General features: G+C 28.1%; 3 protein-coding genes and 1 pseudogene across 3 annotated transcripts; all 4 read right to left on the bottom strand.

Moving 5' to 3' along the window:
• Positions 1–362: 362 nt before the first annotated feature.
• Positions 363–4,153, bottom strand: LOC132940111 (uncharacterized). Its single transcript, XM_061007530.1, has 4 exons — positions 4,039–4,153; positions 1,762–1,908; positions 1,352–1,513; positions 363–545 (listed from the first exon to the last, which is right to left on the bottom strand). Exons 1-4 carry the CDS (start codon positions 4,099–4,101, stop codon positions 363–365), a joined length of 555 nt encoding a protein of 184 aa, XP_060863513.1. The 5' UTR covers positions 4,102–4,153.
• A 1,752-nt stretch (positions 4,154–5,905) lies between these two features.
• LOC132942205 (uncharacterized) lies at positions 5,906–9,118 on the bottom strand. The gene is made up of 4 exons (XM_061010522.1): positions 8,915–9,118; positions 7,816–7,962; positions 7,406–7,567; positions 5,906–6,378 (listed from the first exon to the last, which is right to left on the bottom strand). The coding sequence occupies exons 1-4, from the start codon at positions 8,975–8,977 to the stop codon at positions 6,190–6,192; spliced, it is 561 nt and encodes a 186-aa protein (XP_060866505.1). The 5' UTR covers positions 8,978–9,118; the 3' UTR covers positions 5,906–6,189.
• A 1,579-nt stretch (positions 9,119–10,697) lies between these two features.
• LOC132940110 (piggyBac transposable element-derived protein 3-like) lies at positions 10,698–12,620 on the bottom strand. Its single transcript, XM_061007529.1, has 2 exons — positions 11,558–12,620; positions 10,698–11,464 (listed from the first exon to the last, which is right to left on the bottom strand). Exons 1-2 carry the CDS (start codon positions 12,618–12,620, stop codon positions 10,698–10,700), a joined length of 1,830 nt encoding a protein of 609 aa, XP_060863512.1.
• A 606-nt stretch (positions 12,621–13,226) lies between these two features.
• LOC132940101 (uncharacterized) lies at positions 13,227–16,004 on the bottom strand (annotated as a pseudogene).
• Between the last annotated feature and the right edge of the window lie 745 nt (positions 16,005–16,749).

Below are 16,749 nucleotides of genomic sequence, written 5' to 3'. Positions count from 1 at the left end.
AAATTGAATATGTAATATAATTTTTTGAAGTGAAAATTGTTTACGGAGGGTATAAAAAAGGGCACAACAGTTACACTTGTGTGAAACGCCCCGACAACAGTTGCGGATTCGATTCCAAACGTGGAAACCTGATTTTTTGCATTTTTTTTGCTATATTTATCCATTTTTTTTATACAAGACAAACCATAGGTGTGTGCGTGTGTATTGTGATGATTTCTTTTTTCGTACCCTCTCTAAAGAAGTTTCATTTCACCAGCGAGTACTCGCAACACGCACTTTTTTTTTTAAACAAGGTAATGAATAAATAATACAACTTTGTTTATATTGAATTGACGTGTAATTGAGTAAATAACATGTTATAGTTATAGAATAAACTTGATTTTTTTTCTGTACCCGAAATACATAAATTCCAGGATGATACTACTGATATATGAATCATTATCGTAGAACTTTTGAATAATTCTCCATTGGTAATCAGTTACTTGAGGATACAATGCAAATACTAAGCCAACATCATAAGTTCCATTTATCATTTGGTAATGAATCTAAATGTAAAAAGTTATAAAAGTACAATACGGTGCAGTATATAACATTAATGATGATTGTTGTAAATTTTTTAGAAGAAAGAAAGATTTATATGAACTGCAATAATATTATATACTATTATATACAATTATAATATAGATACATCTTTATTCCATGTAAATATGCGTGTTTAATACACGAACATTCAACGTCCAACTGTTTGTCCAGAGTTATTTTTACATTAAGATTGAAAAAAAACATGTTTTATACACCATGGATATATCCTTGATAATATGCTGTATGGCATGTTTCAACTTTCAAGGGTACTTAGTCATTAAGTAAGTACACTGTAATAAATTTGTTAAATTTGAATTTAATGAAAGGTAAATCAATTTAAGATGGATAGACAGAGTTAAAATAGTGACCTACAAATTCTAGGAGCAGTGAACGGTGAAGAGCTAGCTAATGATAGAGAAGCATGGAGAAATGTGGTGGTTGCGGCGAAAGGCCTAAATGGCCTATACTAAGCCAAAAAAATCGATTTAAGAGAAAGATATTAACACCTACTTAGAATATTTAGATAATGGCTACCTAATAAACTGTGGTGAGGAAAGCAAGAGAAAATCAACGGTAAACCACCTCGTTAAGATCAGATTCTCTAGTAAACAACAAATTAATTCATAAAGTCAAGTCACTAACTGACCGTCTATAAACTAGTTAAAAAATAAAGACTAATTTACAAACAATACAAATTAAACACAATAATACCATCGAATTATCAAGTAACGCAAAGTTAACAAGAACTATATAAATTCATTATTCTTACTTTATCGAATGGACAAACTAATGGTGGATGAAACGAACCGTACCAACGGGACCATACTTGGTTCTCTTCTTTCATTTTAGAGCAGAGGTCAGTCATTTTCCACGTTTGAAAGTATTCACAGTTAATGCCATCAGAATCACAACGATAGAAAATGGCGACCATCTTTAAAAATAGATCATAAACAATTAAAAATATTTAAAGTTAAACACATAGAAGTATATTAATGTATCAATATTACAATTGATTTTTACGGAATTGTCTTAATAGTTAGTATAATTATCCCACATAAAATACAATTCTGTAACACGAGTATAAAATATTCAACTTATTCGGTGATATTTTATGATATACCTATAATAATTAATAGTTAAGTCCTATGGTTGTTTAATTTACAATATTGTTTTACTGACTTTGGTGATTGTTGATGTCGAAGGCACTGTAAAATGTCCATTAAGATATTGTATTCCTCTGTATTGGTCGATGGTTAAATTCCCAAAGCTACTCGGTTGTACGATAGCTTTTTTAAAACGTATCGTATACGTTAACATTGGATTAAACTGAAAAGCATGGTAAAATAACTTTTGTAATTAGGTAATTTAAATCTATAAAAATAAATAGATATATTAAATCATACATTTTACTATTATTCGACATTTAAAATACCTACTAAAAATGCGTATTTATTTTCCGTTCGAGGGATAATAAAAAAAAAAGGTGGGTAAGTGGATGTCACTCTGCTGTACAGTAATAATATCATTGTTTAAGAAAAACGATTCTGAGCGAAAACGGTCAGTCAGCCTATGATATTACCAAGTATATTTGATGATATTATTGTGAATAATATATGAACTTCTAACTCAAAATAATTTACAAATTTTCGTCATTTTTACGTATTTTGTCAATATTTGAACTTTAAATGCTTATAAAAAACGCTTGCCAAGTCAGGGATCGGCATGTAAACTATCTAGATTTTTAATTTTTAGAAATTTATTAACTGATATCACACCCAAGTGGTTAAACAATTTGAATCTAGAAAAATGTCGGTGTGAACAGCCCCACAAAAAATCATTATCATTTTGTGAGATAGATTTCCGAAACCGGAGAGCAGATTTCGTTGTTTGAGGTCTTGTTAGATTCACATTGGTTAGGAAAAGTGCAGTGAAGGTTTTCAGAACTTTATCTTTAATAGTTAATTCACTACAAAACATTAAAAAAAAATTAAAACAAATTTTATTGGGCATTTTTGGATGTTTTTCAGCTTTACAACTTTGTAGTGAATTAACGATTGGAGATAAATTTCTAAAAATCTTCACTACACTTCTCCTAGCCAATGTGAATCTAACAAGACCCCAAACAACAAAATCCGTTCCCCAGTTTTGGAAATCTACCTCGCTAAATGAAAATTTATTGAAAAATATATCTTTTTTTATCTGTGAAAAATTAAATAGTTTAGGAAAAAAGTTAAAAAATAGAAATTTTGGGACTGTTCATGCCGATGTTTTTATGGATTCAAGTGGTTATACCGATTGAGTGTGATATCAAATCTCTCTCATTAATATTTTATATTAAAGCTAGTTAAATAACCCACCTACTTATTATTACTGAGTTACATTTTTATTATTTTATTATTAAACACAAATTCTTGAAATTTTCAAAATTCAGACTTTTTCATTTCAATTTCCATTAAAAATCATGAAAGTAAAAAATTTGTGACTATGGATTTTTAATTTTTTTTCATCTGCCTTTGAAACAATAATCTATGAGCCTTCCATTACATTTTCAAGCTTTTTTAACCAACAAATAAAATTTTATTGATATTTATAGAAAAAAAAACAAAAAAAAAATGGAAACTGAAAATATCCGTAAACAGCTCAAAATAAGTTAAAATATTTGGAAAATATTATGGTGTATAGAAAATGCTTATATAAACATTCAGTCAAAATTTCATGTACCTACGATAATTTGTTTTAGAGTTGCACCAAAAACCAAAATCGGTTTTCTCAAAAACAGATTTTGCGTAAAAATTCCCGTTTTCCTTAATTTTTCGTCGCTTTTGAAAACTACTGGGAAATTTTTACTTTTGACTCCCCAAAGTATTAACTAGATTATTCCTATCAGAAAAGTTACAGTTGAAGAAAATCTAAAAGGTGATGACAGACACAAAACAAAAAATAAAAAAAAAACACACATCATTGTAAAATCAATACATTCAACGCTTTGCTCAGATCTAATATATATATAATACAGAAAACAGCAATATTTACGTATCATTAATTTTTCACGGAATCTATTTTGTTTTTTGTTATAATTCTGTCAATTAATAAATAATTGTAAATATAATATTCCCAGAATATTTGTAAAAATATTTTCTAGCCATAGAATTTTCAAAATGTTTTGAATCTTATTTGTAGATATGTGCAATTTTTTATTTATTTTGTATACATAATTAAATGGGGATAATAGTTTTTAGAAAAGTTTTCTCACAACTGGATTTTTCTATAAATTAAAATATTAATATTTATTTTTCTCTTTACAATTTCTATTTTTTCAATTGTAAATGATTATACTCCCTTTGTCTCCCTAATCCCCCCCTTATTTACGCCCCTAATATAAGCCCACTTAAATATATCGTCATGGAGTCCTCTTAAAAGTACATACATCATAAATTATTACACGAGTATACTAACCAACATCACATTTTTGATGAAATCTCCAATGATAAAAATCAAAATAAATTTTAGCGCGGTCATTTTTTCCCCGGAAGTATTTGTGATAAACTATATGATGTAGTTACGAGTAAAATACTTAAACGAAAAGCATACAACTTAGAAGTTATATTAGCTGACACAATATTACTCTTATTGAACTGGCTGTCCAGAGTTCGTTTTGAATAATAAACTTCAATGGAATGGATAGTCGAATGAATCGTTTCGTGATATGTTACTAATTCACAATGCAAATATTAATAATAATTTACAACACAAACAACTTTGCAGCTTATCTAACCTTCATACAAATTATAATAACTAAATGTCGGAAGTTGTCTCGGGAAAACAACGTTATGTACTACAGTATTTTATAAATTAGTAAACATTTTTTGCACAACCCTAATATTTTGTTTGAAAAGCTGATCAACGTGATAAATTGCCTCGATGCAATTATTTTAACACTTCGACTTTAAATATAGTACCTACAATAGGGTGTATTGTTCTATACTATATTACTATTATACGGTACTATAATGCAATCTACATAGTCATCCTACCTACTCGTATATAATATATAGTAAGTATAACTCACTGTATATTGAGGTATATCAATTAGTTTAAATACATTGTATAACTATTGTTATCCAAGTAACATTGTCTATAGTTTACTTGATGATATCTACTTCCTGTTTTGTTTAAATATACTATTAAATCCTCAGAGGATAGCACAGTTTTATTTTAGTGCCTAGCTAGGTAGCATATTTTATAGTATATACTATAATATACTATATAGTCTGTCTCCCCCTTATATCACACCTATTCCACCAATCAGTAAAATCTTTTCTATCTAAATCGGTACATTTTTAATAGACTATTCAATGTTATTATGCTTTTACAATTTTCACATGCCACAATACATTTGAAAATAGGTAGGTATATATACACGACAACTTAATAGGTACTTTTATTACCAAAGTTTTGTATTTCGTAGAATAATTTTCAGTATAATAAGAAAATTATTTTAAAATAATCTTTTAATCGATGATTATTTTATTGCATGATAAGAATGACGGGTGATAGATATTTAATTATACATTAGCAATTTTGGAAAAGGCGTCAAACACAATGTAGTAAATAATAAATAGTTTTATGATTGTAAATAATTTAAATAAAAGCCACATAATAGCTTTCAATTCTTTAAATATTAGATGTTATTACAAAATTAGTTGAACAATCAGAATTTTTTTTTCCGGGCAACGCCGAGTAGTTCAGCTGTATAAATATACATACATATATATAAATGAATGTTTGTTTGTGTGTGTGTGTGTGTGTGTGTGTGTGTGTGTGTGTGTGTGTGTGTGTGTGTGTGTGTGTGTGTGTCCTTTATGCATTCCTATACCGTTCATCCGAATGCGATGAAATTTGGTACAGAGATAGATTAGACCTCTGGGAAAAAGATAGGCTAATTTAAAGAGAGTAAATTAAAAGGGATTTTGAGGTTTATGATGGACATTTTTGTTTGTTAATGGTTGATATTGGTTTTAATGATAATTATTAATAAAGCGAAACGTGTTAAATAATAATAAAAATAACGTGTTACAACCAAAAGAAGTTGAACAATCAGAATTTTTTTCAGGTAATTCAGTCAGTATGTAAATATGTAATGAAAAGAAAAGTTTGGATTAGTCGTAAAAATTTGTATAATATACATAAACTAAATCTTACTAATATTTATTTATACATTTTTAATAACTATTACAATTGTATTATATAACTACAAAACGTTTTACATTTGAATAATATAGTTTTTTGAAGTGAAACTTCTTTATGGTGGGTATATAAAAAAAGGGCGTGACCGTTAAGCTAAGGTGAAACGCTCCGATGACAGTTGCAGGTTCTATTCCTGTCGGGGAAACCATCTTTTTTGCATTCTTTCTGATATATTTTATTTTTTATACAAAACAAACCATAAAAACGTGTGTCATGACTATTTTTTTTTTCAAACCCTCTACAAAGAAGTTTCATTTCTCCCGCGCGTAATCGCATCACGCACTTTTTAAATAGTGGATAATGAATGAATAGTACAAATTTGTTTACATTAAATTGAAGTGTAATTGAGTAAATAACATGTTAAGGTTTTTGAACAGTCTTGATTTTTTTTCTGTAGCCAAAAAATGATAATTCCAGGACCATATTACTGAGATGTGTATCATTATCGTAGAACTTTTGAATTATTCTCCATTGGTAATCAGTTACTTGGGGATACAAAAGTATTGCTAAGCCAATATCAAAAGTTCCATTTCTTATTTGGTAATGAACCTAAAAGTAAAAAGTTTTAAAAGTACAACAAGATTCAGTATATAACAACAATTATTATGATTGATTTCTGTTAGATTTTTAGAAGAAAGAATAATTTATATGTAATGCAATCATTTTACATTATTATACTATATAATAATGGAAATTATAATTGATACATTTTTATTTCATGTATAAATATGTGTGTTTAATACACGAACTTTCAACGTCCAACGTCCAACTGTTTGTTTAGAGTTATTTATACATTATGGTTGAAAAATAAACATTTATATTAGTACACCATGGTCATAACCTTGATATGCTGTATGGTAAGTTTCAAGTGTACTTAGTCATTTAGTAGGTCACTGTTATAAATATTTAAATTTGAATTTAATGAAAGGTAAATACATTTAAGAGAATTATTATTGGAGTATGTAACAAATAACAGGTACAACTACAAATCAGACAATAGTAGGCGATCTTAACACCCACTTATAATATTTAGGTAATGGCTATCTACTATATACGGAGATGAGGAAAGCAACAGAAAAGCAACGGGAATACACCTCATTAAGATCAGATTATCTAGGTAAAAAACAGTTAATTTCATATTGAATTTTAATGAATTTTAATGGAAGAGCTAAAACTATATCCGGAGGTAAGCTCACCATTCGGATGTTTTCCAGGTGGAAGTTGTAATGCATTCGAAAATAAGAATACAATCAAAAGAGAGAAGGAACGATATAACGATAAGATTTATGATTAAACTATATATTGGTCTACGCATGCTCTAGGTCATGGAGAAGATTTGCACCACGTTCTAATTTAAGGAGCCACATAAGGTTAGCCCCCCGAAGACCAAGGAATTCATGTATATTACAAATCATGGAAAGAAATGGAAAACTAAAACAAGTCACTAACTGACTGTCTATAAACTAGTTAAGAAATAAAAAATAATTTACAAGCAATACAAATTAAACACAATAATACCATCGAATTGTCAAGTAACGCAATGTTAATAAGAACTTTATAAATTCATTATTCTTACTTTATTGAATGGACAAACTAATGGTGGATGAAACGAACCGTACCAACGGGACCATACTTGGTTCTTTTCTTTCATTTTAGAGCAGAGGTCAGTCATTTTCCACGTTTGAAAGTATTCACAGTTAATGCCATCAGAATCACAACGATAGAATAGGCCGACAACCTTTAAAAATATATTATAAGCAATTGAAAATATGTAAAGCTAAACAAATAAAAGTTTATGAATATATTAATATTAAAATTGATTTGTACGGAATTGACTTAGTATTATCACTATTATCCCACATAAAATTCAATTCTGTAACACGATAAGAGTACACAAAATATTCAACTCATTCGGCGTTATTTTATGATATACCTATAATAAGTGAGTCATTGGGGTTGTTTAATTTATAATATTGTTTTACTTACTGAGGTGATTGAAAATGTCGAGGGCACTGTAATATTTCCATTTATAAATTGTGTTTCTTTGTATTGGTCGATGGTTAAATTTCCATAAATGCTCGGTTGTACAATAGCTTTTTTAAAACGTAACGTATATGTTAACATTGGATTGTACTGAAAATCATAATAAAATATTTTTTGAAATTAGGACATTTAAATCTTTATAAATAAATATATTAAATCATCGATTTTACTATTGTTCAAAATGTAAAATACCTACTAAAAATTCGTATAATTAATATATTTATTTTCCTTTTGAGGGATAGTAATAAAAAAAGGGGGATAAGTGGATGTCGCTCCGCTGTACAGTAGATGACAAGTGGGTTACTGTAATGGATGGTGTTAAATTTGAATTCAATGATATAATATCATTGTATAAGAAAAACGATTCTGAGCGAAAACGGTCAGTCAGTCTATGATATTACCAAGTATATTTGATGATACTATTGTGAATAAAGTAATTAAGTTATATAAAGTAAGTTATATATAACCTATTTACGTGGAGCCTTGTTTTAAATTTTCAATCCTTAGCCATAAAAGTTAAACATTTTATACATTTTTAACTACAAAATAATAAATAAATTATAAATTTGATAAATGTTGTCAAAATTTGAACTTTAAATGCTTATAAAAAAAAATTGTGCCTATGTATTTTTAATATTTTTCTATTAGAACGATATATCAAGAGCCTTATATTAAATTTTCAAGCTTTTTTACCCAACAAATAAAATTTTATTGATATTTATAGAAAAAAAAACTAAAAAAATTGAAAACTAACAATGTGAGTAATTCAAATACTTATTCAAAATAACTAAAATATCTGAGTTAAATATACGAGTCAGTGGCGTAATTACACATTTTTTTCTGTGGAGAGGGGGATATACATTTTCTTACACACAAAATACTACATTTTCAATACAGTGGTGAGTGTTTTATATATACTATTAAGGCTCTGGGAGGGATCTATCTCCCTAATCCCCCCTTATTTACGCCCCTAATATAAGTTCTCTAAAATATATCGTCCTATAAGTACCTACTTCATAAATTATTACACGAATATACTAACCAACATCACATGTTTGATGAAATCTCCAATGATCAAAATAAAAAAAAATTTTAGCTTGGCCATTTTTTCCTCGGGAGTATTTGTAAATATACTGTGAATGAACTGCTTGTCTAGGGTTTGATTTGCAAAATATAAACTTCTATTTATGGATAGTCGAATTAATCGTTATCGTGATGTATAATACTAGCTCACAGTGCAAATTAATAATAATTTACAACACAAAGAACTTTTCAGCTTATCTAACCTTCATAAAAATTATAATAACTTAATGTCGGAAGTTGTCACGGAAAACCAATTCTGTTTGACAATGTACTGTATAAATTAGTAAATTTTTTTTTTGAACAACACTAATATTTTGTTTGAATAGCCGATCAATGTGATAAATCGCCTCCATGCAATTATTTTAGCACTTCGACTTTAAATATAATACCTATGATAGGGTGTATTGATACATACAATTATACGGTACTAATGTACTATAATATTATCTACAAAGTCGTATACTCGTATATATAATATATAGTAAGTATAACTCACTGTATATTGAGGTATACTCATTAGTTTAAATACATTGTATACCTATTGTTATCCAAGTAACACTGTATAGTTTACTTAATGATTAAGATATCAACTTCCTGTTTTTTTAAATACACTATTAATACCTCAGAGGATAACACACTACTTATGGTACTCTATCTTATCGTTCTAAGTAGTACCTACCTAATAATATTAATTGTTATCAGTGTGCACGAATATTGTAAAAATATGTGATGGTAATGTTATTTATAAACATGATTTTATTGTAATAATTGTGTTTGAAGTATTCTCAAGATTAAAATATTATTGCCACGTAGGTATCTACCATGTATATAATAAAACAAAGTTCAAATGCAGAATTTTAGAAAATGTAAAATATTAATATGTAATTTGTGGCAAATCAATGAAAGATAAAATAAATATATTATATAATTATAAATCGATACCATTATGAGTTCAATGGAAATTATTGACACATTTAAGGCTTGAAAATAAAATATATTTTGGATAATCTGGATATTTCTTGTTCCATTTACAAAAATATAAAATAAGAAGGTATGCTTAAACTAACTACCCAACTGTATAAGTTAAAATTATAAACATTTTTTTTTAAATAACAATTAACCCTTTGTTGACCAAGCATCGAATTAAAATATTTTTTAAAGTTTTTTTTGCATAAACATGTTATATTTGACCTATATAAGACATTTTTTTTTGTTTTTTTTTTTTTTTTTTTACTCAAATTTGAGTTAGGATCATGGTACTTGGAAGTACCATCGGTCATCTAGGATTTTTTTAATTGGTACTTCAAAGTACCAACAGTAATTTTGCCATATAATTTTTAACATGTTGAATATACCAAAATTTATTTACGACTTTAGAAAAAAAAAATGTTCTTCTCTTATTTCTAAAAATATTACTCTTAGTAAAAATAAGCATAAACGTTTTTTTTAGAATACTTACATATAAATTAAAAACCTCAATAGCTCCTAAGTGTAAATTAAGTATTTTAGTCTAAAAAATGTTATATTATTAGGTCAATGCTATATATGAATTATTTTGTTACCAAAAGTTTTTTTTATCGTGGAAATTAATAGGTGTTGATTTATATGTTGGTTAAATAAAAAGAAAATCATAACTCCATATCAGTCAAATAAAAATGTTATAATTAAAAAAAAAAATAGTTATTTTACATTATGCTTATGAACACATTATAATAATTTTATATGCATATTAGTTATACTAGTTATGAACAATCTATATCATGATAGTCCGCAAAACAATTTTTTTTATCGTTACAGCATAAAAATACATTGCAATGGGAGCATTTTGAATATGGCCTTGATTGAGTTCCGTTCATAGCACAAACTTCACAACGTCCTCGATTAGCAACAAATTTTGGCCAATGAATTCCTCGATTGGTTAAACGCACATCTTTTGACACTGACCATTCTTTTCCTCTCCTCTTCTTTATTGCCGGACCTTTATTTTTTGGTGTTGAAGTTGATTGTCTTTTATTTGATTTAGGAAGTTCTCGTAAAGTCAAAAGTCCTTGTGTGACTGAACGACGAAAATCCAATAAAGTAATACTTCCATGTATTTGCTTGTATACCACATACGAATTTACAAACATAATGTCTAATAAACCCCAAAATATTCGGTGCCACCACTTTTTTGATTTTCTGTTAACACCGTAAGTTGTTCTAAGTTGATCAGCATGATCTACACCACCCATATAACAATTATAATCACGTACAACTTGTGGACATAGAATATCTTTTTTTCGACCACAATTATCCTTTCTTGTTACAGTTGTTATTTCTGAACCATGATAATTTGATGCTAACATAACATACTTGGTATCTTTCCATTTGTAAACACCAATACCAGTGTTTGTAATGCGATAATCTGATGAACCTCTAGGCGCTTTTTTATCTTCAGATAATTCCGGGACATCTTTACGGTTTGATCGGATTGTCCCACATGCTAGTGAATTTTCCGCTTTTAATTTTTCTAGCAATGGCAATGAAGTAAAATAATTGTCGAAAAAAAATTTTTTATTTTTATTCCACTCGTTTTTTGTCAAATTCAATACAACACGCTCACCCAAACCAAATGACTCAAATTCATCAGATAATTGCTCATCTTTGCCTTGATATATACTAAAGTTTTTTATATATCCCCTTTGGTCAGATAAACACCATATTTTATATCCGCGTTTGATAGGTTTTTGAGGATTATATTGTTTCATACAGTTACGACCTTTAAAAATAATCATCGATTCATCAATACTTAGTTCTCTCGTTCCATGGTAAGATGTAGAAAATATTTCATTACAGTAATTTATCAAAGGCCTAAGTTTTAACAGTTTATCTTTATTATTTGTTGGGATCAATGAGTTGTCTTGAACATGAAGATTTGATAAAATATTATCAAATCGATTACGGCTCATTGTATTTGACACACAGGGAACATTTAAATCATCAGATGTTGCCCAATAATGTTTCCAACTTGGCAGTTTGTTGTACCCCATTAAAAAATTTATACCTATGAAGTTCAGAATTTCAAAACGTTTTACATTCAAAGGACGTCCTCTTTGAATACTATATAAATTTGTTTGATACACAAGTTGATCAATAAAACCATCGATAAATTCCAAAAATATTGACGTAGCAGTTTCCCCCTTGAATTTGCCATCAACGGGTCCATCGGGAAGTGAATAATCGGGTTCTAATGTTTTGACAGTTATCTTTTTCCATTTACGGCGAATTTGTGAGATATCTTCTTTTTTTTTTTTTGAAGTGTTTTTAAGCTTTTTGGAAGGGGGAGATTTGATATTATTAGAAGAGCCAGAAATGTCGTGGAGATTGACAGTTTGAGTAGAAGTCGGCACAGCTATAACTACAGGTTCTACTGGCTCAATTATATTTGAAAAATTAATATCAGTATTATCCAGAATAAATTCAAAACTATCTTCATTTTCAATTTCTAATTCATTTGTCACTATATTTTCTTCAAATGGATTATTATCGACCACAGAAAAAAAATCTTTACCTTTCGTAATATTGTCTTCGTCGTCCGATAATTCTTCGTCGGTAATCTCATTATTATCTAACGGAATCTCTTCATTTAACCACTGAAGTAACAAATCATCGTTATTATTTGTCATTTTAAAAATAATATTATTACCTATGGTTAAATAATTCGAACTTTTAATACAAAAATGTGTATAGTACGTAAAAAAAAACGATTTCACAGACAGTAATCAAACATTTACGAACGACGGCGACGATTACTAGTCGACAACTGACTAAATATTTACCGTGAAAGACCAATGGTACTTACAAGTCCATATTCTTATTTATAAATATTTCATTATATCGATAATGAAATCGCAATAACAGAAACAGATAATCCATCTAGACATATATCTAAACATAAACAAAATATTTCTTATGATAAAATGATAAAATATGTACATATAAATAGAAAGGAAAAATACCAAGTCATGTATATGTGTTGAATGCTGCAGTCCCCGAAATTAATCGCCGATAAAATGTTTAATAATAGTACGACCGCTTTTAAAATAATATTTATTTAATCGGTAGATGGTACTCGTGAGTACCGACCCATTAGAAACACAAAAATAACGTTTTATGATATTTCATACACGTTTTATTTCGGTGGACTTATAAGTACCGTCGGTCGACAAAGGGTTAAAGAATAGTACAACTGTGTTTATGTAAAATTGAAGTGTAATTGAGTAAATAACATGTTATGGATTTGACTTGATTTTTTTTCTGTGGCCGAAGAATGAAAATTCCACAATCATACTACCGATATATCTATCGTTAGCGTAGAACTTTTGAATTACTCTCCATTGGTAATCAGTTACTTGAGGATACAACAGTATTGCTGCGCCAGCATCAAATGTTCCATTTGTAACTCGGTAATGAACCTAAATTTAAAAAGCTATAGTACAGATTGACAACATGATACAGTTGTAACAATAATGATAATTGATTTATGTTGATTGTTTGGGAAGAAAGAACAATTTATTATTTGATGTAATAATTATACACTATGATTTATAATTTGATAGATATATTTTTATTCCATCTCTATTTGCAAAATGCTTGTTTAACATATGAACATTCAACGTCCGATTGCTTGTTAATAGTTATGATTGAAAAATAAACATTTAATTAGAACGCCAGTCACCAGGGTCACCACCAGTGCCGCATTTAGACATTCCCCCCCCCCCCCCGGGTGTAAAAATAAATTAGCACCTTTTACAGGGGCTTACTCACAGGGAATTATATGGGGGATAAATCCTCATACATTTTTAGATTTTAAGCAAAGAAAAGTAGGTATTGGTTTTATAATAACGTTTGCTTTTTTTAAATACTGTTTAATAATTTTGAGAACCCCCACCCCCCTCCCAAAGATAAAATTGAGTGTTTTATCACACATTTTAACATTTGTAAACATATTAAATTTACAATAACGTTTATATTATGTACTTGGGTCACATAACTAACTGACTGTCTACGAACTAGTTATACAATAAAGAATAATTAAAAATACAATTAAAACACAATAATAACATTGAACTTTCAAGCAAAGCAAAGTCAAAAAGAATTATATAACTTCATTATCCTTACCTTATCTAATGGACAAACCATTGGTGGGTCAAACGAACTGTACTAACGGGACCATACTTGGTTCTTTTCCTTTAATTTAAGGCAGATATCTGTGATTGTCCACGTTTGAAAGTATTCACAATTAATGCCGTCAGATTCACAACGATGGAAAAATATAATAACCTTCAAAAATACATTACACAAGTGATCAAAATATATTAACATGGAAAGCTAAACAAATAGAATTATATTAATGTTTCAATAATTAATTCGTACGTAATATTGAATAGTTTATTTCAAACTAAAAATTAAATTAAACCTATAGTAATATGAAAGGGTGAATATATGTAAAATATATATGTAAAATATTCAATTTATATTCGGTAATATTTTATTATACACTGATAGGTTAGTAGTACTATGGTTATTTAATTCATGACTGTTATACTTACTTTATCAGTGACTATATTCGGAAGTATTGTAAGGTTTCCATTTATAAATTGTTTTCCTCTGTATTGGTTGATCGTGAAATTCGCAAGATCGTTCGGATGTACAGAAACTTTTTTAAACCTTACAGTGTACGTAAACATTGGATTGTACTGAGAAAGTCATAGAAAAATATTTTTTCAAATTCAAATAAACATTAAACTATACTTTTATACTATTATTCGAAACATCTACAAAAATTGGTACAATTGGTAATTTATTTTCCTTTAATTATTGGTAAGTACCTAACGTCTATATTATAATCATATATAAATATTACAACCACATGTTCTTCATTAAATTTATTTGTTTACTATGTATTTAGATTCTGGGTGTGGGAAAGTGGTTTCTGGACCAGAAACCCAGGTATGTAAAATTTAATGTAGAAGTCACTTTTAGGTTCAAAACCTAAAATTCGCAGTATTTTTCTGAAAACGGTAAATACAGAAAATGAAATATTTACGTACCTACCTATCATTAATTTTTTTTAAATCGATTTTGTTTTTTGTTTTAATTCAACAACAACAACAACTGTTGTAGTTACTATAATATTTTCATAATATTTATATTATTATTTTCCAGTCATTGAATTTTTAAAATATTTCGTATCTTATTTATGGACACATGCAATTTTCTATAATTTTTTCTTTATATACGAATGGCGATAATAATATTTCAAAAAGGTTTCTCACAAGTGTTTTCACTGTAATTAAAAAAAAAATTGTGCGTCAAACATTTTACATACCTAAGTAAATAGAATGCCCTTATTAATATAATATATTTTCCTCTGCACTATTTGTCAATCGTAGAACATTAAACACCTTTAGACCTTTATTTTTTACTCTAGACTAATTCAAATATCTATTGAAAATTGCTCCAAAATCGTCCAATATCCAATGTCACGATAAGGTATTACTATTTTCAATAAACGGTAACAGGATATTTCCAATTATAAATTAAGCTCAAAAACTAGTTAATGATTGAATCCTCTAAATTTTGCTTGATAACTGCACAAAATCCTTACCATACTATAGAGTCTATACCCCACCTGGACCCTCTCACAAGAATCCACTTAACCATCAGTGATATTTAAAAACAATAGCTCAAAAAAACATCAATAGATCATTCAAGAATAGCTATCTGATATAATACCAGACATCGAATTATGATTTTAAAAAATCAGTGTATGTAATTTAAATTCCCATGAAAGTACAAGACTCAGATTCATAGTCCTCCAAAACGTTATTTATTTCGGAGTTATTATCCGAGTAAAATATATAAGTACACTAAAATATTACTATTCGGCGTCCTGCTAAAAGTACTTCATAATATTATTACAGGAGTAGACTAGGAGTACTGACCAGCATCACATTTTTGACGAAATTTCCAATAATGATTATAAAAATAAATTTTAATACTGCCATTTTGTTGCTGTGAGTATTTGTGTCTACTAATGAAGTTACGTGTAAAATACTTATACGAAAAGAATAAAACAGAAGGTAGGTAATAGATATTAACTGACACAATATTACTCTTTTTAAACTTCTTGACCAAAGTTGTAAAGTCGTATGAATCGCTATCGTGATACCTATTTTGATAATGACTGACAATGAAAATGAGTACTAATTTACAATACACAAATCTATGGAGCTATCTAACCTTGATAAAAATTGTAATAACTAAATCTTGGAAAACAATGTTATTTCACAGTGTATTGTATAAATCAGTAAACATTTTTTGAACAATACTAATATTTTGTGTGAATAGCCAATCCACGTGACAAATTGCCTCGATGCAATTGTTATAACACATTTGATTTTAGCTAATCGACTTTAAATACAGTAATAGTATGTATTGGTATACACTATTATACAGCTATACTATACCTATTATGCAGTGGTGTATTGGTAAATATATTTATGGGTATACGCACCAATAAAATATGTATGTAACCTAAACGATTAAATTATATCATCGTATATATTATATAACGTTATTGCAGTTCAATTAGTATATAGTTTTTAACATTATTTTATTAATTTTTGTATAATGTAACAATAGAAAATAAAACAAAATCAACTCGAATGTCAAAAAAATTAAAATAATAATAACATTATTATTATAGGTACAATCTATAGAATTTTCCACTTCGTCGTAGTAATATACAAG

This window comes from Metopolophium dirhodum, chromosome 3, assembly GCF_019925205.1.
Source record: "Metopolophium dirhodum isolate CAU chromosome 3, ASM1992520v1, whole genome shotgun sequence".
Taxonomy (NCBI): Eukaryota; Metazoa; Arthropoda; class Insecta; order Hemiptera; family Aphididae; genus Metopolophium; species Metopolophium dirhodum.
This window is presented reverse-complemented; position numbering and strand designations above follow the sequence as displayed.

What these genes read in the sequence shown, in the direction of transcription:
- LOC132940111 (XM_061007530.1), bottom strand. Translation starts at nt 4,101, where the DNA reads ATGACCGCGCTAAAATTTATTTTGATTTTTATCATTGGAGATTTCATC. An exon ending in CGACATCAACAATCACCAAA is followed by an intron (nt 1,514 to 1,761) that starts GTCAGTAAAACA and finishes CTATTTTTAAAG; the next exon opens with ATGGTCGCCATTTTCTATCG. An exon ending in TAGTTTGTCCATTCGATAAA is followed by an intron (nt 546 to 1,351) that starts GTAAGAATAATG and finishes TTTTACATTTAG; the next exon opens with ATTCATTACCAAATGATAAA.
- LOC132942205 (XM_061010522.1), bottom strand. Translation starts at nt 8,977, where the DNA reads ATGGCCAAGCTAAAATTTTTTTTTATTTTGATCATTGGAGATTTCATC. An exon ending in TCATCAAACATGTGATGTTG is followed by an intron (nt 7,963 to 8,914) that starts GTTAGTATATTC and finishes TATGATTTTCAG; the next exon opens with TACAATCCAATGTTAACATA. An exon ending in TAGTTTGTCCATTCAATAAA is followed by an intron (nt 6,379 to 7,405) that starts GTAAGAATAATG and finishes TTTTACTTTTAG; the next exon opens with GTTCATTACCAAATAAGAAA.
- LOC132940110 (XM_061007529.1), bottom strand. Translation starts at nt 12,620, where the DNA reads ATGACAAATAATAACGATGATTTGTTACTTCAGTGGTTAAATGAAGAG. An exon ending in ATTTGAGTCATTTGGTTTGG is followed by an intron (nt 11,465 to 11,557) that starts GTGAGCGTGTTG and finishes TGCCATTGCTAG; the next exon opens with AAAAATTAAAAGCGGAAAAT.